This window comes from Hylaeus volcanicus, chromosome 5 (assembly GCF_026283585.1).
Source record: "Hylaeus volcanicus isolate JK05 chromosome 5, UHH_iyHylVolc1.0_haploid, whole genome shotgun sequence".
In the NCBI taxonomy this organism is placed as follows: Eukaryota; Metazoa; Arthropoda; class Insecta; order Hymenoptera; family Colletidae; genus Hylaeus; species Hylaeus volcanicus.
In genome coordinates, this window is record NC_071980.1 from 28,605,839 (window position 1) to 28,627,100 (window position 21,262).

At 32.3% G+C, this 21,262-nt stretch overlaps 6 protein-coding genes across 11 annotated transcripts; 3 read left to right on the forward strand and 3 right to left on the reverse strand.

Moving 5' to 3' along the window:
- Positions 1-154: 154 nt before the first annotated feature.
- LOC128876676 (tyrosine-protein kinase Fer) lies at positions 155-5,684 on the reverse strand. Of its 3 annotated transcripts, XM_054123217.1 has the most exons (16): positions 5,544-5,684; positions 5,003-5,469; positions 4,757-4,930; positions 4,584-4,680; positions 4,331-4,526; positions 3,998-4,135; positions 3,712-3,921; positions 3,451-3,634; positions 3,102-3,272; positions 2,555-2,788; positions 2,294-2,470; positions 2,007-2,220; positions 1,756-1,908; positions 1,546-1,668; positions 1,342-1,464; positions 155-1,265 (listed from the first exon to the last, which is right to left on the reverse strand). In XM_054123217.1, the coding sequence occupies exons 2-16, from the start codon at positions 5,225-5,227 to the stop codon at positions 1,123-1,125; spliced, it is 2,562 nt and encodes an 853-aa protein (XP_053979192.1). In that variant the 5' UTR covers positions 5,228-5,469; positions 5,544-5,684; the 3' UTR covers positions 155-1,122. The 3 variants fall into 3 exon arrangements, with proteins under 3 accessions (XP_053979192.1, XP_053979193.1, XP_053979194.1); XM_054123218.1 differs by lacking the exon at positions 3,102-3,272 and having other exon boundaries at positions 5,003-5,605; XM_054123219.1 differs by lacking the exons at positions 4,331-4,526; positions 4,584-4,680; positions 4,757-4,930; positions 5,003-5,469; positions 5,544-5,684 and adding an exon at positions 4,213-4,233.
- Positions 5,685-5,885: 201 nt separating this feature from the next.
- Positions 5,886-8,847, forward strand: LOC128876683 (transmembrane and ubiquitin-like domain-containing protein 1). 3 transcript variants are annotated; one of them, XM_054123233.1, is made up of 4 exons: positions 5,886-6,030; positions 6,596-6,913; positions 6,989-7,295; positions 7,375-8,847. In XM_054123233.1, the coding sequence occupies exons 2-4, from the start codon at positions 6,616-6,618 to the stop codon at positions 7,847-7,849; spliced, it is 1,080 nt and encodes a 359-aa protein (XP_053979208.1). In that variant the 5' UTR covers positions 5,886-6,030; positions 6,596-6,615; the 3' UTR covers positions 7,850-8,847. The 3 variants fall into 3 exon arrangements, with proteins under 3 accessions (XP_053979208.1, XP_053979210.1, XP_053979209.1); XM_054123235.1 differs by having other exon boundaries at positions 6,007-6,146; XM_054123234.1 differs by lacking the exon at positions 5,886-6,030 and adding an exon at positions 6,037-6,191.
- A 117-nt stretch (positions 8,848-8,964) lies between these two features.
- On the reverse strand, positions 8,965-13,308 carry LOC128876674 (isoleucine--tRNA ligase, cytoplasmic). The gene has a single exon (XM_054123212.1). The coding sequence runs from the start codon at positions 12,957-12,959 to the stop codon at positions 9,213-9,215; it is 3,747 nt and encodes a 1,248-aa protein (XP_053979187.1). The 5' UTR covers positions 12,960-13,308; the 3' UTR covers positions 8,965-9,212.
- Positions 13,309-13,506: 198 nt separating this feature from the next.
- Positions 13,507-17,267, reverse strand: LOC128876678 (ADAM 17-like protease). The gene is made up of 14 exons (XM_054123220.1): positions 16,922-17,267; positions 16,701-16,839; positions 16,518-16,618; positions 16,319-16,440; positions 16,087-16,237; positions 15,832-16,016; positions 15,559-15,753; positions 15,345-15,483; positions 15,112-15,266; positions 14,953-15,033; positions 14,663-14,871; positions 14,340-14,578; positions 14,145-14,260; positions 13,507-14,076 (listed from the first exon to the last, which is right to left on the reverse strand). Exons 1-14 carry the CDS (start codon positions 16,977-16,979, stop codon positions 13,771-13,773), a joined length of 2,196 nt encoding a protein of 731 aa, XP_053979195.1. The 5' UTR covers positions 16,980-17,267; the 3' UTR covers positions 13,507-13,770.
- Positions 17,268-17,422: 155 nt separating this feature from the next.
- Positions 17,423-19,126, forward strand: LOC128876684 (cysteine and histidine-rich domain-containing protein morgana). Its single transcript, XM_054123237.1, has 4 exons — positions 17,423-17,664; positions 17,800-18,359; positions 18,449-18,637; positions 18,726-19,126. The coding sequence occupies exons 1-4, from the start codon at positions 17,586-17,588 to the stop codon at positions 18,915-18,917; spliced, it is 1,020 nt and encodes a 339-aa protein (XP_053979212.1). The 5' UTR covers positions 17,423-17,585; the 3' UTR covers positions 18,918-19,126.
- Positions 19,127-19,134: 8 nt separating this feature from the next.
- On the forward strand, positions 19,135-20,570 carry LOC128876686 (esterase AGAP003155). Of its 2 annotated transcripts, XM_054123241.1 has the most exons (6): positions 19,135-19,245; positions 19,536-19,566; positions 19,646-19,805; positions 19,934-20,128; positions 20,189-20,329; positions 20,393-20,570. In XM_054123241.1, exons 2-6 carry the CDS (start codon positions 19,540-19,542, stop codon positions 20,533-20,535), a joined length of 666 nt encoding a protein of 221 aa, XP_053979216.1. In that variant the 5' UTR covers positions 19,135-19,245; positions 19,536-19,539; the 3' UTR covers positions 20,536-20,570. The 2 variants fall into 2 exon arrangements, with proteins under 2 accessions (XP_053979216.1, XP_053979215.1); XM_054123240.1 differs by lacking the exon at positions 19,135-19,245 and having other exon boundaries at positions 19,260-19,566.
- The last annotated feature ends 692 nt before the right edge of the window (positions 20,571-21,262 follow it).

A 21,262-nucleotide genomic window follows, 5' to 3' on the forward strand; every position in this document is an offset into this window, starting at 1 on the left:
TCAATGGTAGGTGAGTCAGGCTTTATAAAAGACTATACCAAACATTTTATTAATTAATTTTTAAAATAATATTGAGTATTTGAAAATGACAGAATACATCATTCTCGTTAAATTACATTGCTTTTTTTAAAATTCAATTAAAAATAACAAGAAATAAAGCATATATCAATTCTATTATACAATATAAGAGTTCAGTTGCTCCGAATATTTTTTTTTTAACTCGTCGGAAATCAACTTATACATTTCACTTAAACGTACATACATACTACGCACGTATACATTTCATCTTTACACGTGGTTACAATACGTCGTAAATTATGTGCATTTTTAAAAGTTAAATATGTTGTATATTGCACAGCAATAATTAACGTAATAAAATAAGTAGACGATTTTTCGTAATCGCAATTCTCGCCAATAAAAATGAAAACATTGCTTTGCACAAAGATTGCTCGACAATAAAGAAATTAATAGAATATACATACATCTCTTAAGGTAATATTGAGATTCACGTGTCAATCATTTACGTTGTTTCAAAATTTTGCGATGACAATAAACGAAAGTTCACATTATAATTTTGATTTTAGTGGTATATACTATGTTTGTTATATAGCACATGAAAGTGAATCGTTACATGGACGGATAAATAATTTAAGAAATGTGAATGCAAAATTATTAATAAAAAACAAAAAGGAAACAGACAATAGGGCACGTATGAACATGATTCATAATACATTATACACGCTGTTTTGCGTAATGATATATAAATACAAGGCAAACACGAAGTACCAATAGTCAATTTTCAAAATTTCAAGCCCAGTTCGTACGTGACATTTCATGTAAAATGAAATTGAATGCAATATGCTTTACAGATCTAAAACAATCGAGTTACTCTGGAATGCCAGTAAAGGAAAAAATTACAAATACAAAAAAAAAAAAAAGAAAGAATAAAGGCAAGTTAAAAGGAATAATAAGCGAATTGCACGAAGAAAGCCATGTATCAGCAATCATTTTGGTATACTGAGCATCAGTTTCACGATTTGTACGACATAATCTATAAGTATAACAATGAAGTAAAGGTAATGTAGTTCGTGATACAGATTAGTACCGATTTAAACTTATACTTTACAAATACGCTTGAGACAGTGTCTCAACGACAGTGTAAATCTGATCAAAGTGAGGACGTTTCTCTGGCTCGTACTCCCAGCATCGTAACATTAAACGGTATATTTCATCTGACGCGTTTTCTGGAGCTGGCATTCGGTAACCTGAAGATATATAGTGATCAAACTGTCACTTAAACTCTACGTAAAATGATATAAATTGCCATTGTAAAATAATTACCTGCGTCTATTTTCTCGCGAGCCTGTGAATTTGACATTCCGCTGTAGGGATTTCCGCCCTTAGAAAATATTTCCCACATCAAGACTCCATAACTCCATACATCGCACAATGACGTGTATTTACCTACGATAAGTATTGTGATTATGAATAATAATTGAATAAAAGTTATAACATACGATTCCTACATAAAGTTTTGCGATGTACCGAAATTTAATGCCTCTGGCGCAGTCCATTTAATTGGAATCTGCTTCATACCATCTGAAACTATATATTCTTCTTCCTCTCGCGACATTCCAAAATCTGAAATTTTTACTATGGATTCGTATCCTGAAATTCGACAGATCATTCACTATATGTTTTCTCATGTTAAGGGAAACTGTATGTTCCTTGTAACGAAGTATATTGTTCATTTACCTACGAGACAATTTCGGGCTGCTAAGTCTCTATGGATACAGTATTTAGATTCCAAATAGCGCATACCTGCCGCTGCATCTTTGCACATGCGGAGCTGTTCTTGTTGCGTAATGGTACTAGCGTTTTTTCTCAAGTAAGTTAACAGAGAACCACCTATCGTATGTGTTAATTCCGTGTTAGCAAACAAAATGTTCCATGATAAAAAAAAATTTTCAAATAAAATTATAAATAGATTAATTGAATTAACGCACCCGGCACCAATTCCATAACAATCATGATAGGCTGTTTCTGAACGCAAATTCCAATAAGTTTTACTATGTTTGGGTGATCATATTGCTTCAATATTCGTCCTTCCTGTAAGAACTTGCGCTTCTGTTCATCTGGTAATGTTACTTTGCAGGTTTTTACAGCTACTTCAGTCTTACAAGTTTTGAGTTGCGCTTTATATACATCTCCAAAGTTACCCTTAAGGAATACATGTGTTGTTTATCATTTAGTAATTGTGATTAATACAAGTGGCTAATAGAGTTCACCATACCCGTCCTATTTTTTCTAAAAGATTTACATCATCGTTATTAAGCTCCCAGCGTTCGCGTATGATCGGCGTTTTCAGAATTGCTCCAGATCGACTGGTTACAGGTGAACCAGATAACCGTTGATGACTGATCAATTCTTTAATTGACGGGAATGTAGGACCTTCGAATCTATAATGTCCCTGAAACAAGTACACCCGATACACCTGTTTGTGCGTCATCTTCATACGTAATTGTATAATCATGAGCGCAAAACATCTGCTTACTTCGTTTGTTGTCTGTACAATAAAATGCTTATGCCCATCCCAACATACGGATAGAACTATTTGGCACTCGTCGTTTCTTGTTGTTTCGCGTACTAAAAAATCTCCTTCGTTTACAAGTAAACTTACTACTTCCTCTCTAGGCAATACACCATGAAACCATTCTTCCTCCATAAGATCGCCGTTTCCATTTCCTTTCTGATTAGTTGTTATATGAGAAATTCCACGTAATGGTGCCTACAATAATTTTTGTACATTTCACATGATAAAATTACAATTAATCGTGACTGCGACTTGGTAAACGAAATTGTCCATTTATTTATTTGTTCAAATCACTATCACACAGATATTAGCTTGAAAGTATTCAAACTCAATCACTTCGTATAAAACATACATGCTTAGTGTTAATGGCAACAATATAAATGTTTTTTTATACATTCTCTTAGAATTGCACGACATTACATACAGTAAAAAAAGCATGTTCAAGCTGATATGCAATAGAACATATTTATGTCTATAACAAACGGATAATATATGTGGAAGAACATACAACTGGTAAAGTATTATCTGTTTTTGAAGTAGGACCTTCGCTACTCGATCTAACTGTTCCATCTTTCGTATCGTTTATCATCGGTAAAGATTTGAAGGGAGACCTAAATATTGTCATAAATCGTTGATTTCTTCGTAATGTAAATAGACCGATATCTGCAACTGTACTTTTCTGGAAGGGCAGTGGTACTAACTAATATTAATCTTCCAGATAAAACAAACGTTATAATATATTGAAAGATTTTGCAATTGAGAGAAACATTCGCAGCATGGGTATATGAACGTAAAATGTACATAGTATCTATAGTAATATTAAAGTCTTTCGATATAATCGGTATTGTTCTAATTACCTTACTAATAGTTGGCGAATCAGTGAAAGAAGTCTCCATAGAAAGATCGTATCCCAATGGTAGTTCTTCACAGCCCAACTCATTCAATGCAGCTCTAATCACGTCTACTTGTCGTTGAAGCTTTTTTTCCTGACAACGTAAGCGTAATTCTTCTCTCTCGCGGGAATAATCCAGAGTCGATACCCTGGTAACATTGAGAAGATAATATTTAAATACAAGAGAAGAGAATACATATATTTAGTGTAAAGATAATGTTCTTACTTAGAATCAGTATTATTCTCTGATGGATACTGAGGATTTTGTCGGTTCTGTTGAGTCGCTTTCAGAGAAGTCTCCAGTTCTGTTAGCCGATTTCTTAACCAATCTATTGTCAGATTATCTACCGTCAATTTATTTGGCAACAATTTTCCCGAAGTATCATCTACAAGGTTCTCGTCGAATGTGAATCTTATCGGCGATGCTGGTTGCGTTCTGCATCGATCGTTACCAAACTTTTACTATCATTTCAAGTGATTTACAGCGACAAAAGCAAGTTTTCAACAAGTACCTATGCTTTCCTATAAAGTCCCTGTACTCGTCTACAGGTTTCACGAAATCTACAGCCTTCTGCATTCGCACATGTATCTCTTGAAACTTATCCGTTGTGAAGTCCGAATACTTTACTATGTCCTGAAGTATGGCCTTCCTATCATATAAAAAACAATATTATCAATTTATAACGTAATCGTCGTTGTTATCATAACGATCATCGTTGACATTTACCTTGTACGTAACTATGTGCGTGCATAAAGATTTTACACAAATTAGATTAGCGATCTACGATGCAAAAGTACGAAATACATCATAAATATTTCCAAACTACAAAGATAGACATGCTTACCACGATGTTATGAGTTCTTGATGAATTGCCTGCTGCCGATGAAGCAAACTTGGTAGATAGCACGTTCTCAAATCATGCTCACACTCTGTTACAGCACCCAGAAGTAACACATACTCGTTGTGAGTAAGATGAAGTTTTCTACAAGCCTTTTGATACTTTTCTCTTACTTCATCCAACTTTCTACCACCTCTACCCGCTAAAAAATAATATGAGACATAGCAGATAATTATAAACAAGTAATTAAAATGCTTACATTTAATGTAATGCTCTTCAAAGCGGGATCTCATCAACTTATACAATTCTAAACTCTTCTGATATTCCAATTTCTTTCTGGTAACATCGTCGGTTAGCTAGAGCATACAATAGAAATGTATATAATAAAATATGCAAGATTTAGATACATGGTTGTTCCAAAAATTCATGTACCTGTTGAAACTGATTGTTCAACCATGTCTGCTCCTCCTGATATAATTTCCTAGCTCTTCTTCTTTCGGAGCACAGTGTCATGATATGTTCCACAACTATACCTTCAATTGAATCAGCTTGTTGCTTGATTAACTTAGCAGTCTGATCGATGGAGTCCATGATATCCCTCCAGCTCTGTAACAATTACCAATATTCCAGCAAATCGTTCGAAAGGTATTGATGTTTCTATGAACTCTAAAGAAATACCTGTGCTATCAGACTACCAACGAGATCCTCGTTGCGCTCAATTTTTTTTCCTTGACTCGCTAAGGATGAAATCGTGGAAGCGTACTCACGATCCGACTTAACTTTAGTCGTCAGGCATCGTTTCATCGTTTCGAGAAGTTTGATTTCAGCATCCTGACGGCCGAGCAACGCCTCGTGGGACGCTTGCCCTTGCAAACTTGTAGAAAAGCCCATCCCGTTTATCATGCAGACCCAAATATCACCGTCTCACCGACTTTATAGAACGTGTCACGAACAAAGATTCATTCTTATGTCGGACAAATATAACATGAATAGCCAGACAGTTCAATAAATTTCAACAAATTCCTCGTCGAAGTACAGCATTTCCAGCAGAAATTTATGTACATATTACTCGGCTCGACTCCCGTTGCATCTTCGCATTCGTTCAGGTGGCTGAGATCAACATTTATATTTATACGAACCTCGAGCTGTAAAAATTTACTTTTACTCACGAAATACCGCCACGGAACAATCGTCAAGATAGACGGTCCATTCTACCAACTTTTGCGAAAAAACTTGGACACCTATGGATGCCAATCTGTCTTAACTCTTTCAGTTTCTAAACATTTTTCATATTCGATAATTTCATTTAATTACAACGCAACACTATCCTGACGATAGTTTCCTTCAATCAAAATTGGCCACATTTCCCAAATGGTAAAATCCACGTAATCCTGCAATAATATTGCAGTTGTCTAAAAAGTATTTTTTTTTTTTTTTTTTTTTTTATTTATTATTAAGTCCAATGCAAAAACGAATATTTTGAATAAATATTCGCACAGTGAAAATTTCCCTTTGAGAAGAAAGTGGAATTCGCATGCACGCATATGTTCAGTTTTCATTAATTATGAACTAGTTCACGTTTGTCGCTGTCTGTCACAAACTATCTGCGTCATCTCCAGATATTTGTAGATGAGATTTTTACGAGTGCTTTTGATTGTTTTTGATGCAGCTTTAATTTTGTTCTGTTGCAATTCGTATAAATTGAGGTGAGGACAGTGATTGACAATTAAGAAGAAAGCAAGGATTTGTGGCAATGTGAATTTTCCTTTACGATATAACGACAAATATATGAAATCGTTATCTCTGCACAGATTTCCTTGATGTGTGTAAATAACATTCACTTGCTACACTAGGAAATATTGAAAAAGTAATACAAATGTATTTTAATTACGTAGGATCTTACTCATCATATCTTGAAAGTTTATCTCTGAACTGATTCTCGTGGGTAAAAAAACACGTTGAATTTCACCTTGAAATCGTTGATAAACGATCAAAATTTTCTGTTTGTAAACAATACATTTTGGAAAAATGTTAAAAAAACCATAGTATTATTATTTTGCTCACTTTTTAAGTAATAGAAAAACGATTGTTTTTAATATATATATAATTTACTACTTGTGATTATAATTGATATGCATGAATATGGACATGCATTACAAATACAAAGACACCCATATTGCTGTCAAACATATGTGAAGATTTGTTACTTTTACTTAGTGTATCGTATTAATGTTGTTTTATTATTTACGTATGTTTACTTTATTTACACAGGTTAATCTCGAAGTGTAGAAATGACTCTTATTGAGGGTGTTGGAGACGAAGTTACAAATTTTTTTATCGTTGTACTTGTCCTCTTGGTAGGCTGGCTTGCCTGGTGTTCTACTAGTATTGTAGATCAACCATTAATACGCACAGTATTTATATTTACTCCTCGAACACTCACACGTATCACTGAACTCCGATCTAATCAGAATGCAAGCATTGCCAATCGGCCTTCAAATTTAGAAATATCAGAGGAAGAGTCTGTAGAACCAATTGCTGAAGACAACAGTGATACTTTGCAAAGTTGTCCTGAATCATCCATTGCAGGTGACATGTCTCATCTAAGAATACTTCTATAAGAACAATTAAAACATCAGATTTACTAATTGTCTGTCTTAATAGACACAAGCAGAGAAATTTCTCCTGAAACACATACAGTGTCTGAAGCAACTGCAACAGAAGAAGTACTTATTAAAACCATGGACTCATTTAATAATGATAGTACACCTTTGTTGCAAAGACAAACCAAAATAGAGGACACCAAGGAAACAAATATACCAGCATCAACGTGTACTGATACTGTAGAACAGCAACCAGAAAATCTTTCAATAAATGATGCTAACAAAATTAGTATAAAACTTAAGTTTATAAATGATGATCAAAAGGTTGTTACTGGTAGCCTTAAAGAGCTGCTTGGAGACTTTAAAAGGTTACTATCATTTAATATTATAAATTATATATAAACATATGAAATGTGTAAATATATAATAGATTTTTGTATTTTACAGGAGGCATTTTCAAATAGAATTTGAAGCACAGAAATTGGTACGTTTAGTTTTTAAAGGTCGTGTATTACAACCTGATAGTCACACATTAGAGCGATGTGGTTTATATAACAACTGCGTCGTTCACTGTTTGATACACCAGCCTCGACCAAACCCTGTACCATCTCAAACGTCGACGCTAGACAACTCGTCGACTTTTTATCTTATTCCTCAGTCATTCTCAAATATACCTGCAACACTAGCAGATATACCTGTTGCTAGAGAAATTAGTTCAGTTCATAATGAGTGGGATTTAAGTAGACTCTTAGTCAGTATTCTGACTCTTCTAATAGGTCTTGCTTGGTATACTTTATACCATTGCGCTCAACTTTTTACTGCAACTACTACTCTTGCATTATACGCGCTCACCGCAATTTTTACTGTTTCGTTGTTTAGTCACTTCTTTCTTGATCAAGACAACATTAGAAACATAGAGTAAATTTGAATTACATTTCGTGGAAAACGCTTTAAGATATTATTTTGAAACATAATTTTGTAACATTGATATCGTTTCAAGACACTTGTTCCTGACGTTAAAAAAAATCATAAGGGGCTATTGTGATTCTAACCAATGGTTTAAATTAATTCATTTGAATAAGAGATGAGATCCGCCTAACTAGGTATGATTGCATTTCAATTGAAATGAATTTGTATGCATTAAGTTTAAAATTAATTTATATGTTTGGAAAAATTGTATTCTTCGGTTAACCTAACACTACAATTGGAAAAGGAAACAGGTATATTGTGACATTACATTCGTATTAAAGAATCAATTCGTTTAGTAACTAGTCAACATTTGTTCATTCAGATATATTTGTGAAATTAATATTTGGTACATATTATTCGATTGTTGAATTATTTATAATAAATACTATATACTATGGTTACAATGGTGCTGTATTATATTACTTTCAAGGAAACGTTTGTTATACGTTTACATGTTTGTAATTGTTTGATTAGATTTGAAAGTTACACCATGTACATTTGCACATGTGACTTAAATCTAAATAAGCTAAATATGATTATTAAATTATAAGTTGCAATCTGCATTAGAATTAAGCGCGTTTAATTTTTGTGCGAAAAATTACACTCTTATAAACTTTTTGAAACACGATTCTCGAATGAAAGTTTCATATAAAGTTGTTTTTTAAGCACCATTATATTCATCGTTACAAAAAATTATTAGTGTATATACACATAATTCGCAATGTATTCAAAATCATCATAGTTGTACCTTGCTACAAGGTACAATTCGTATTACTTCCACAAAAAGAAATTTCATTACTATCTCTGGCAAAGGATGTCGGCAAGAACGGTGATTCGTAATTATCTCTATAATTCACTGTACTATAGTAGTTTGTAGAAAACTGTAATTACAAAATATCATTACAATTGTTTTATTGAATGTGAATAAATGAATAAATGTGAATAAATTTATTCGATGTTTTCTTGCATTAGTATACTTCCAAGTCTGTGGATTAAGTTAATGTACATAAAAATGTATTTCTCATCTGAATTTATTGGAATTGGAGTACGAATTCGGTAGTATGAGAATTGTATAATTAATAATCATTTATTACTTTTCAATCGTACAAAACAATTAGTTACATACTGTTTTTTGCAGAAAACATAAATAACGACTTACAAAGTCTTTTATGTTAAATAAATAAGTAATTACTTTGTAGACAAAGCTAGGTTTGTAGCGTATTTCACTCGACCATCATTCAGATTTCAATGGAACTATTTAACCTTGAAATAAATCAAATAAACCAAATAAATAAAATTTATTTCTTAAATTAATGTTAAATTAGTTGCAATGTTTTTCCATGTAATTCACTTAACATTGTAGGTAAAGATTCGGAAATATTTTCTTTACCAAAGAAAAGATGTAATTGTTGTTTTAACATTACGCGATCTAAATTAAAGTTTTGTTTTGGATTTTCTAATACAATGGTACCCTTTCCTACAGTACTATCGATGTTAACAAATTTACAAACTGGATATTTTAATGCTGTAGATGATTGAGTTGTAGGCGAACCTACTTTTCTTACGCTTATTGTTTGTTGATGCAATGACGAAATATCAGGTAATTTTAACATCAGTTTATCGTTAATATATAAGTCGTAAGGATAATTATAAATTCCAAATATTAATTCAATTTCATGCTTTAATTGTTCATATGAAATTGGAGTTAGTGATTTTGGAGTTTCTAGTAAAATAGTTCCTAAGCAACTAGTTGCTCCAAATCGTGGTTTTATATCTATAAGCTCAACATTTACATATTTTAACAAAGTTTCTGCATCCGTTTTGTTATTTTGATCTTGTTGTATAATTTTTGTTAAAACGAGTTTCATATCTACTCCTTTAACATTTTGCATTGATTCTATGATTACACTTGCATTGCTTGGCATTGTGGATATATCTTCTTGCAGTGTTTTAGTTGCAGTTTCGATAAAATCTTTATGACTAACAATCACTTTTGCTAAATTACTATCTTTGTCTTGGATTTCATAATATGCAATTGCATCATCCGATGGAACCAATTGAGCTTTCTTCCGCAGTTTCTGAATCCTGTTGATTACTTCTCTTGCTAATCCTTCATTATGCATACTTTCATCAGGAGTAACATCCAACAGAATTAAAATATTTCCTTCGCTATGGGCTTCATATTGCTTGGATAGTTGTTCAGCAGCAGGTCCAGTGAAACTAAACATCAAACGTAAATCTTGCTCTTCTAATTTGTGACCTTGTACAATAATTTCTTTTGTTGCGACAAATGTTTGTAATTGTTCGTCGGTAAGCTCTTTAATAGCTTGTGTAACAGATTTAAATTCTCCCTTAAGGCGTGCTCCAAGTATTTTATGATCTGGTTCTGCTCTCAATACAACACCATACTTTTGTTTATCTGTAGTAACTGTGAGTTCCTTTACATTAAGTTCTTCAAGGATATACGACTTCAAAGAGACTATTTCATCTAGAACTTTGGCATCTTGGTGAATTACTATGACTTCTGGTAATGGATATTTCACAGGAATAGTTTTCCTGTCTCTTACAACACGTCCTAATTCAATTACTGTTTGCATGTAGGATACTGCTTTTTCAGTACTTTCATTGATTAACTGTGGACAGGACTCTGGTATCATTTGGTAGTGAACACTGTCCATATTAGTTTTAGATGATGGTAGGATTTTCACTAAACGTTGAAACATAAATTCTGTTAAGAATGGTGTAAAGGGTGCATTAATACGCACCATGGTATAAAGAGCAGAAAACAAAGTATTTAATGCTTGCTGACAATCAGTTATACCACCATCACCTTTTATACGTTTCCTGTTCATTCTTACATACCAGTTAGTAAGATTATCTATATACTTTACCAAACGAGGTACTACAGTATATAATTTGTAAGCTTGCATTTCCTGTTTAACAAATTCTAATAATGTTTGTGTAAAAGATAGAATCCATTTATCCATGATATTATCAGAATGTACATTTTTAGTTTCATCATATATGAAAGTAATTTTTTCTTCTCTCTCAAATCGTTCAATATTTTGCATTAGAAATCTGAATGCATTATACCAAGGTAGGAATACATCTTTTATAACATCTCTAACTCCTTCTTCTTTAAATCGTAAATTTTCAGCTCTTACAACAGGAGAATTAATTAAGTACAAACGCAGAGCATCTGCTCCATATTTGTTAACAATTTCTATAGGGTCTGGATAATTTTTCTTACGTTTGGACATTTTTTGTCCATCAGATGCCAAAATCAAGCCATTGGCAACAAGATTTTTAAATGGAGCTTTTCCATAAAGTGCAGTTGATATAACTAATAGAGTATAAAACCATCCGCGAGTTTGATCAATACCTTCTCCAATAAAATCAGCTGGGAAGTTCTCTTCAAATTCTCTCCTGTGTTCAAAAGGATAATGTATTTGTGCATATGGCATAGATCCAGATTCAAACCAGCAATCAAAGACTTCAGGTACACGTTTTAAAGGTGGATAGCCTGGTCGATTTGAGGGTATAGTTAAATGATCTATACTTTCTCTGTGAATGTCTGTTACTTTTGTGTTGGTTAATTTTTCCAATTCTGCCATACTTCCTACGCATACAACTTCTTGTCCATCATCTGATACCCACAATGGGATTGGATTACCCCAATAACGATTTCTGCTGATGGCCCAATCGCGTGCATCTCTTAACCAGTTACCAAATCGTTTTTCTTTAACAGAATCGGGTACCCAGTAAGTATTACTGTTGGCTGCTATGAGTTGATCCTTTATTGCCTCTACTCTGATGAACCATGAAGGCACAGCTTTATAAATTAATGGAGTATCAGATCTCCAACAATATGGATAACTATGCTTACTGGTACTGCTATGAACTAATCTCTTATTTGTTTGAAGATATTTTATTATTTCTTTATCAGCATCTTTTACATATTTTCCAGCAAAATCAATGACTGGTTCTACAAAACGTCCACAGCTATCAATAGGACATATAATTTCCTGGTCTTTTGTTATAACACCAGCTTCTAAACAACATCGATAATCATCCTCACCAAAATAGGGAGCTTGATGTACTATACCTGTACCAGACTCTGCAGTAACATATGTATCGTTTAGTACTACAAAAGCACCTTTTTCTCTTAAATGTTGAAAGTATGGAAAAGGGGGTTTATATATCTTTCCCTTTAAATCTGATCCTTTTCTTCTACCCTGTACAGTGTATAAATCTTGAGATTTATATATAAGCTCTAAACTTGACTCCAATATAATATAAATGTTATCAGAAGAATGATCTTTAACTTCCACATATTCGAAATTAGGATTACAACAAAGTGCTAAATTGCTAGGTAGAGTCCAAGGAGTGGTAGTCCAAGCAAGAATAGAAATAGCTGGTTCATCCACCAAGGGAAAAGATACAACTACAGAAGGGTCAACAACATCTTTGTAATTTTGTCCCGATTCAAAATTGGATAGTGGTGTGTTACAACCAGTAGAAAAAGGCATTACTTTAACACCCTGATATACAAGACCCTTATTATATAATTCCTTGAAGATCCACCAGATAGACTCCATGTACCAGGGGTAGAGGGTCTTGTAATCGTTCTTAAAATCTATCCATCTGCCAATTCTACTCACTACTGTTTCCCACTCTGTTGCATACCGCATCACGATCTTTCTACATTCCTTGTTATAGTTTGCTATTCCAATTTTAGCAACATCATCAGGACCTTTTATATTCAGAGTCTTATCTATTTCAAATTCGACAGGCAAGCCATGAGTGTCCCAACCAAATCTCCTTTCCACGTGAAAACCAGATTGATGAGCATATCTTGTCACAATATCTTTTATCGTCCCTGCGAGTATGTGACCATAATGAGGTAGTCCAGTGGCAAAAGGTGGACCGTCGTAGAACGCATATTTCGGCTTTCCTTTTGACTGCTTCAGACAATTTTGAAAAGTATTGCGTTCTTTCCACAATTCCAAAACTATCTCCTCTTCCCTTGGGAAATTTATAGACTCCGGAAGTTTTTCTGTCATATTCAAGGAACTGTCAACAACTATTTCGCGAACTATTCAGCACCGGCTGGTTCTGATCAGTCCTGATCTGATGCAACTACCGATTCAAGGTGTCATGCCTCATGCATCGAAGACACGTAACGAAATGTTGGAAAGGTTAGCACTGGTTAGCACCAGAAGCCATGCACGTGTTTTTAGAAAGGTGAACGAAATATTCGAGTTGAGAACCTCGATTCTTGATAATGGATCAAATATTACTATATTCTAAAAATAGATTATTATATATCCCCCTGTACACAGGAGAAGATTAATTCTTAATATTTAGGAGAAAGTCATCATCTTTGTTATCAATCAAGAGATCTGCCTGAAGAATTATAAGAATCTTCATGCATCGATGTTTAAGCTCTAGTGTTATTTAGTCTGTGTACATAAACGTGGTCATGATAGTAACTTTGAACTTAATATTACTGATATAGACAAAACCAGTTGATCTGTTTTAGTATGTATGTGAATATTCTTCAACAAGAATTAGTTGAAAAGGATGTGTACATTATTTTACACTGCAACCTCGTATATAAATTCTGTATTTATTTTTGTACAATTTATAAATAAAACATAATATAAATATATATAAAATTATACAATACTTCAAAGGAAGAAATTACATAAATTATTGTACATATTTATCTTTAAAATAATACTATTTACTTCTGTCGAAAATGTTGTTTACATATGAACATAAAAAATGAAAACATATGTAATATAGAAGTATTTGGGACTAGAATTATCACTAGGTATAGCACTTGTGTAAATATATACATAAATGAAATACTTATTGTTGTGTAACCTGTTGTATCCTTTGTCGTTGTCCACCTATATAAATGACTTGTCTTTGTTCATCTGGATGAATAAGCTCATCTGTATTTTTCCAACGCCATTTCTTTTCGCTTTCTCTAACGCGTCTGTGGTCGATGTAACTAATGACGCAACTTGTCGGAATCCATACGATGGCAGTGATAATTATGACAGCCCCCACTATATTATCTTTTAAGAATCGCATAACTTTATTAATATTTATGTCCTCGATTATATCCCAAAATCGTTCTACTACATCCTGAATTGTTTTCTCGCAAATACCCTGAAAGCATTTGTTAACTTTCGTACTTTTATTTATAAAATTTAATACTATGTCTCGAGTAATATTACCTTATTACAAAATCCTTGAATGCATGGTGTTCCATCAGGTAAAATATCCTGTGGATCTATGGGGAAGCAAGTTTCATTCAAACTCATGCGACAACATCTTTTACACGCGTCTCCAACTGCGAATAAAAATGTAATATGAAAGCATATCGTACCTGATACATCGCGTAAATTAACCACATAAAATAACAAGCATACTTGTATCACACATGCAACTTTGTAGACCTTGTGTTTCGCAATACGGTACACATTTGCCAAGTCTACATTGACCTCTTTCAAGACAACCTGTACCATCTTTCATTGGTGGAGATCTCGGGCATTCGCTAGATGCTCCCGTGCAGCGAGATTCTTGCTCGCAAGTAGCATACTGAGCATCTCTGCACTTTACACCTAACGGCATGAATGCACAACCTTGACAACAAGGCGAGTTTTTGTCGCTAAACAAATATTTTACGTTAAATGTCATTTAAAACTGTGAACAGAAATACATATATCATAATAATACATACATAGATACTAACCTACAAACTGCTCCTTGACTTCTACGAAGTTTGCAGTTCTTGTCACAACAAGCATCATTATCTTCTGTACCCAATAATCCTGCATCGCATTCTTCGTCTCCTTCGACTCGAAGATTACCACAAAACGATTCTTCCGGTTCGGAAAAACAGCGACCCGACTTTGCTTGTAAAACTTTCCTAATGGATCTTAAACTACACGGCGAAAAACGCTGATCCATAAACAGTTAATAATGAGTATTCTTTTAATATCGTTATATCTTTTTTTTATATAATTTTTTTATTAAATATACCTTATTATTCACATCGTATCCACTAACGCTATAAGTATACATTAAATACGACCCTCCTTGACTAGCACTTGGACTGCATTCCTATTAACAAAATTCGGTTATTTAATTATTCCTTCTTTTAATTCTTGAATTAGAAATGAGTAGAAATAACAGTCTCACTGTAATATCTGGATCATGTTCAGAACCCCAGTTGTGTCCAAATTCATGTGCAGTGACTAAATCAGCTTCTCTTGTAATTACTCTTTGCCCATAATGATTTCTACTAGAACTTAATCCTGAGTTGAGATACAGCGTGTAACCGTTCTTGAAATATTCTAACACAAAAATATTAAATGCAATTTGATTTAGTACAGCGTTTGTACTTTGGCGAAGCAAAAAATTCTTTCATATACCTGGTGTACAGATTCCACCTACTGAATTTCTACGCGGTGATCCGACATACGCTAATCCCAATATACCACCCTCAAATTTGAGATCAGTAAATAAATGTGCTAAGCAAAAATCCTTGTGACTATATTCCCTACTGAATACCTGAATATCATTTACATAAATTGTATTCAATAACATAAGCATTTTTAATAAGTATAAAGAAAACTGAAATTTTACCTCAAGTAACGTGCGTACATCCCACTTTTCTCTAACCATATTATAATGTATTTCCCCACCTCTTACACGAGTTGGCTCGCTATGAACTACTATTTTTTTAATAACAAATCCCATTCCTTTAAATCCATCTTGCTCTTGCCGTTCTTGCCATAAAGTATCGTTATAAATTTTATGTACTCTATCGATTAAACTTATCTATGAAGTATAGAAACATTCTTATTTAGTAATGTCAAGTAAAGTCAATTATTTACAGCAACAAAACCAATTATTTACCAAATAATTAATAGTCGTTTTTGTGCTACTAGCTCCCATTTCTTGATAAAAACGGTAATCCGCAACCAGTAGTAAAGGACATCTAGTTTTTGTTGGAGTGTATTCATAGGTTTCTGTTTGTCTTTTTGTTCTAGAAAGTATATCAGATTCTTCTTCTATCCGTTTCTCATCACTTATCGGTATGTCTATATAATAGATTTTGCATAATAATATAACATTGTTCAATGAAATCATCTACACAAAGCAATAACCAACCTAATTCTTCTTTTACATATCCACAGGTTTTTGGAACACCATGTGTGTGGCCTTCACCATCTTGAAAATGTTCCCAACTAAGTTTAACATCTGACGATTTATAGATAATCATTGTTTCATTTCCTAAGTGAGGTAAATGTCTCCAAGAGGGCTGAAGTAGATAACATGTTTTATTATGAATTGTTATTTCAACAAAAAGGTGTTGCAGTAAATAAAAACAAATATTACATACTTCAATGTGATATGTTTCATCAGAAATTGTAATAGTGGCAGTTAGAATTCCATTGTCAATATGTACTTGTGCATGAGAATCAATTTCACCAAATACACGTCCATGATAAAAACTTTCATGATCTTAAAAAAAAAATACATTATAAGTACATTATAAGTTGTATAAAAATATACATTTATATATACTTATATTATTTTACCTAAATGTACAGTTCTTTCCTTTCCATCCCCATTGACTTCATATGCTTTAAACTTAGAATGAATGACTTCTCTTCGTGGTGTTAAAATTAAACGAAAGGATCTGTCAATAAAAAACATAATTTTTTTTTTCTAAGTGAAAGGACTATTACTTTATACCAATAATTTAGGGATAATATTCTTACCTGCCATGAGAATAAAATTCTAATTCACTTATTTTGTTATAAGGATGATAACTGTGTTGAACACCCCGTTTTATAATTTTATGTTGAAGATGAGATGAATGAAGGGTTTCATAATACTTTAAGTTTCTATGAAGACCATCTACAACAACGTATTTACCAATCAGCGAACTAAAATTAGTTGTACGATGAAGAGTAGTAGAAATTTCATATGATGAACTTACAACTGTTTTCTATAGTAAAAATCATGTAAAATATTAGAAATATATTTTGAATTTCCATGACTGTAGGAACGCCTTATACTGCTAACATATTAAGTAGTATTATATTTTATAGGTTATACTTCATATTATATGTAGGCACTTAGTCTTTCCCTTTTGTGTATCCTTAGGTATATTTTCCAAGTAAAGTATATACAACTATAGACATTCATTCGATCCGTTTGGGACGTCAATTAATGACATGGTGTTTACTGATAAATGTCATATGATAATGACACAAAACTATCCAAAACTATCTATTCATCACTCTGTCGACTTTGAGGGGAAGCAGCAATGAGTGTAACTGTAAGTGACCTCTGGATTTTGAGGATCTGAACTATTGATTAAAAGATGTCGGTGGCGCCATCTCACAGAAACGGTCGGAACTAGTTTCACTACAAACTTGAGCGTTTTGCCACCGATGGCGCCACTAGGAACCATTCATAAGGCGGCTCAACGAGCGGTGATCTTTCCAGGGCTTTCTGGATGAATCTACTGATCTCCCCTTCTCGTCGCATGGTTGGGAAGAATCCATAACATCAAGCCTCTAGTGGAGTAGTGTGGAGTAGTGCAGCTGATCCTTGTAGTGACGTATTGTATTTTTGAATGATCTAGAATAGAATTAAAAATGTCGCAGGAGGCAACTTTGTTGCATTGCTACAATCGTGGCTGTGGAAAAAAGTTTGATCCAGACGATAATAAGGAAGGTATGTTAATAATTTTTGCATGGAGAACACTTAAACATGTAAATACTTAAAACAGTTAAAATAAGAATTTATTTATTTTCTAAATAGTTAGATAACCAACCATGCCAAAATTTCATTTGGTGATTGTATTTCCAGGGGACTGTATCCATCACCCTGGTTATCCTGTATTTCATGATGCTTATAAAGGGTGGTCTTGTTGTAACAAAAAGTGTACAGATTTCACAGAATTTTTGAACATCAAAGGCTGTACAAAGTCACAACATTCGAATATAAAACCACCAGAGTTAGAGAAACCTGTTGTTGATAAATCTAAGTCTAATGAAGTAATCATAGTAACTGCTCCTCTGAATAATGGATCTGCCTTAGAAAGGCCTCCATTTGACACTCCACAAGTTATTATTACACCAACTGTTTCATCCACATTGCTAGAACAAATTAAAGGGTTAACTTTTTCACAATTAGAGAATGTGTCTGAGACTAAAGTTGAAATAGGACAAAGTTGTAAAAATAATGCATGCAAAGGTGTATATAATGGTCCTGCATCTGATGATGAAATATGTAATCATCATCCTGGCTCTCCTATTTTCCATGAAGGAATGAAGTATTGGTCGTGCTGTAGAAAAAAAACTACAGACTTCTCTACTTTCTTAGAACAACCAGGGTGCACGCAAGGAAAACATGCATGGGTTTCTAAGGTATATTAAAATTAATAATGGACACTTTGTAAATCATCCATAATTGCAAACTTTTATTTTTGGATAAAAATTAATTTGTTATTTTTCAGAATACCAGTAAACAAAAAGAATGCAGATTGGATTGGCATCAAACAGGAACATTTGTTGTAGTTTCTATCTTTGCAAAAAGATATAAACCAAACCAATCAGTTATTAAATTAAATCCTATACGTCTATCCGTGGATTTACTGTTTGCAGAAGATAATTCAAGATATGCCATTGATTTAGAGTTAAGAGGGGTACATGTTTGAAATTTTTAAGTGAAAGTAATATTTATTTAAGTAATTATCTTAATTAGGTATTGTGTACAAAATTCTATCTTCACAGGTTGTTGATATTAGTCAAAGCAGCGCTAACATGCTTCCTACCAAAGTAGAAATTAAATTGAAGAAAGCTGAACCTGGATCATGGGCAAAGCTCTATTTTTGTAGAGAAAATAAAGTAGGAACTGAAGAAAATACCCAAAACGAAGAGAATATTAGCGCACAAGTGGACGCTGTCGATCTTAGCGATCTTTAAACATTCGTGTTTGAATATTTTGTTAAAAAAATAATTATAGTTCGTGTATCTATGTTATTTATAAGAATGGTAATTTAATTTTAAAATATAAATAAATATTATTTTCTTAACGTCGTCGGAATTGCGTTTCCGAAAAAATGAAAATAATTAGTAGTCACTTTGTTATTTTCATATATTAAAAATGTCCAGGACTAAACTTTGATATTGAATATAGTTTGTTTTATTTGTAGTTTTCCCAATATAAATAAATTATCCTTGATTGAAACTGCTTTATCATAAATTAATAGGATAAGTGTTCTTTTAATTTCCACGGCATTCTACGTAAAATGTAAACAAAATTGAACTTAACCTATAATCAATATTATTCAAGTATTGCATTACGTGACTACATATGTCTAGAAAATTGTTTCATTTATAGTTTTTACAATTATAAGCTACTTAAAATTATTTTTGTATTGTTTCGAATGACATTTAACAAATTTTTATATCACTATAGAAGTATAATGTACCGAATATATATAGTATCGAACTACTAAATACAAAACTAATTTGTGTACAGCGTTATAGTTTATTATACGTATTCAGTATTCGTAATATATTTTTTATAATTTATTTAAGTAATATGACTGCGTTGCCTCATAAGTTACGTGTAAGCAGTAATTAGTAATCGTGTTGAAAAACTAATCATAACAATATTTCGAATAACATGTAAAATATATATATTTTAGATACTTGCTATCCATGGATATGCTCAATCAGATGTTATTTTCAAAGCGAAATTGGGATCTTTAAGAAAAGGATTTAAAAATCAAGTAGAGTTTGTATTCCTAAGGGGTCCACATCAAGTTCCAATGAAAAGTAACTTTGGTACTGACAAGACAGAAGAAGGTATTGTTTCATAAAATATATGATTCATTAAACGAAAAATTACAACTTAAGCTTCTATATTGTCACGATTATCCCATTAGTTTATGAAACGTTCAATATTTTTGAAATAATATGTTTATGCATTAAAGGTTATGCATGGTGGTTTAATACAGAAGACCACATATTTAAAGCAGTTGTTCCAAGCAATTTATCTGTAGGTTTTGATGATAGTTTGACTTTAATTGAGAAAACATTCCAAGAATCTGGCCCATTTGATGGTATTCTAGGTTTTTCACAAGGAGCAACATTTGTTACTATACTTTGTTTTATGCAACAGAAGAAATGTAAGTATATTATGTAAACATTATAATATGAAGTGGGATTACAAGCAAATCATTTTACAGTACTGCAAATCAAATTTGACTTTGCAATTATTATATCAGGATTTAAATCATTATGTGCAAATCATGCAATATACTACGATGAAAAGATAAAGATACCTACTTTACATATTTATGGGGAGAGTGATCAAATTATTCCAGCAGGTTAGAGAGTCTTTAATAAGTTATTGAAGAAAAAAGGCTATCACTATATTGCTCTTTTTGCAGATATGGCAAAAGAAGTTAGTGAATTTTTTATAAACAAGAAAATAGTAACACACGAAGGTGGTCACTATATACCAAGTAAAAAAGAGATTTTTAAAGATTTTATAACAGAAATGTTTTCCATTAAAAACAAAGATAATTATTAATGTAGATTGCAAAATATAATTCCTATTGAGTGACATTTATAAATTTATTTAAATAAACTGTGAATAAACATCATACAGTATGCATTAGAGATGGAGAAATAAAAAGCATCATCAATTGTAAATATTTAGCATCTGAAAAGTGAACCTACATACAAAGTAAACATATTCATATAATTAAATGCTTAGGTAAGTATCAACAATCTTAGTCTGTATGCTGTGATTCCTTATTATTTTCAGTTTTAAGAAATGTCAATTTATTACATAATTTACCAATTATAGTAGCACATACTTATGTTATTAGTATTGTACTCCCTAAATTTTATTAGTAGTGCCTACAATATAGAATTTCATTTGATAAAGTCAAGAATATTATTTGGATGTAAACAAATTAGTATATGAATTAATATCTTGTAATATATTGAATTTTCAATTTAAATTGATTTAGACTAGTTCAGTCTGAACAATTTAGTCCTCATCCAGTGTTTACATTTGTAATTATTTTTGGGGTGACAGATACTGTATATTATGAATGCATTTAATGTATTTATAAATTGCATAGAATTTTTGCATTCATAAGTTCACATATCAGAGATATGATGCATTTTACATTGTTCACCTAAATAGATTACAGAATACGTAAATAAAGTTCTTAAAAATATATAACAAAATATTATTGATAGAAATATATTTTATATTCAAAATTATTGTTGTATTATGTATCATTACT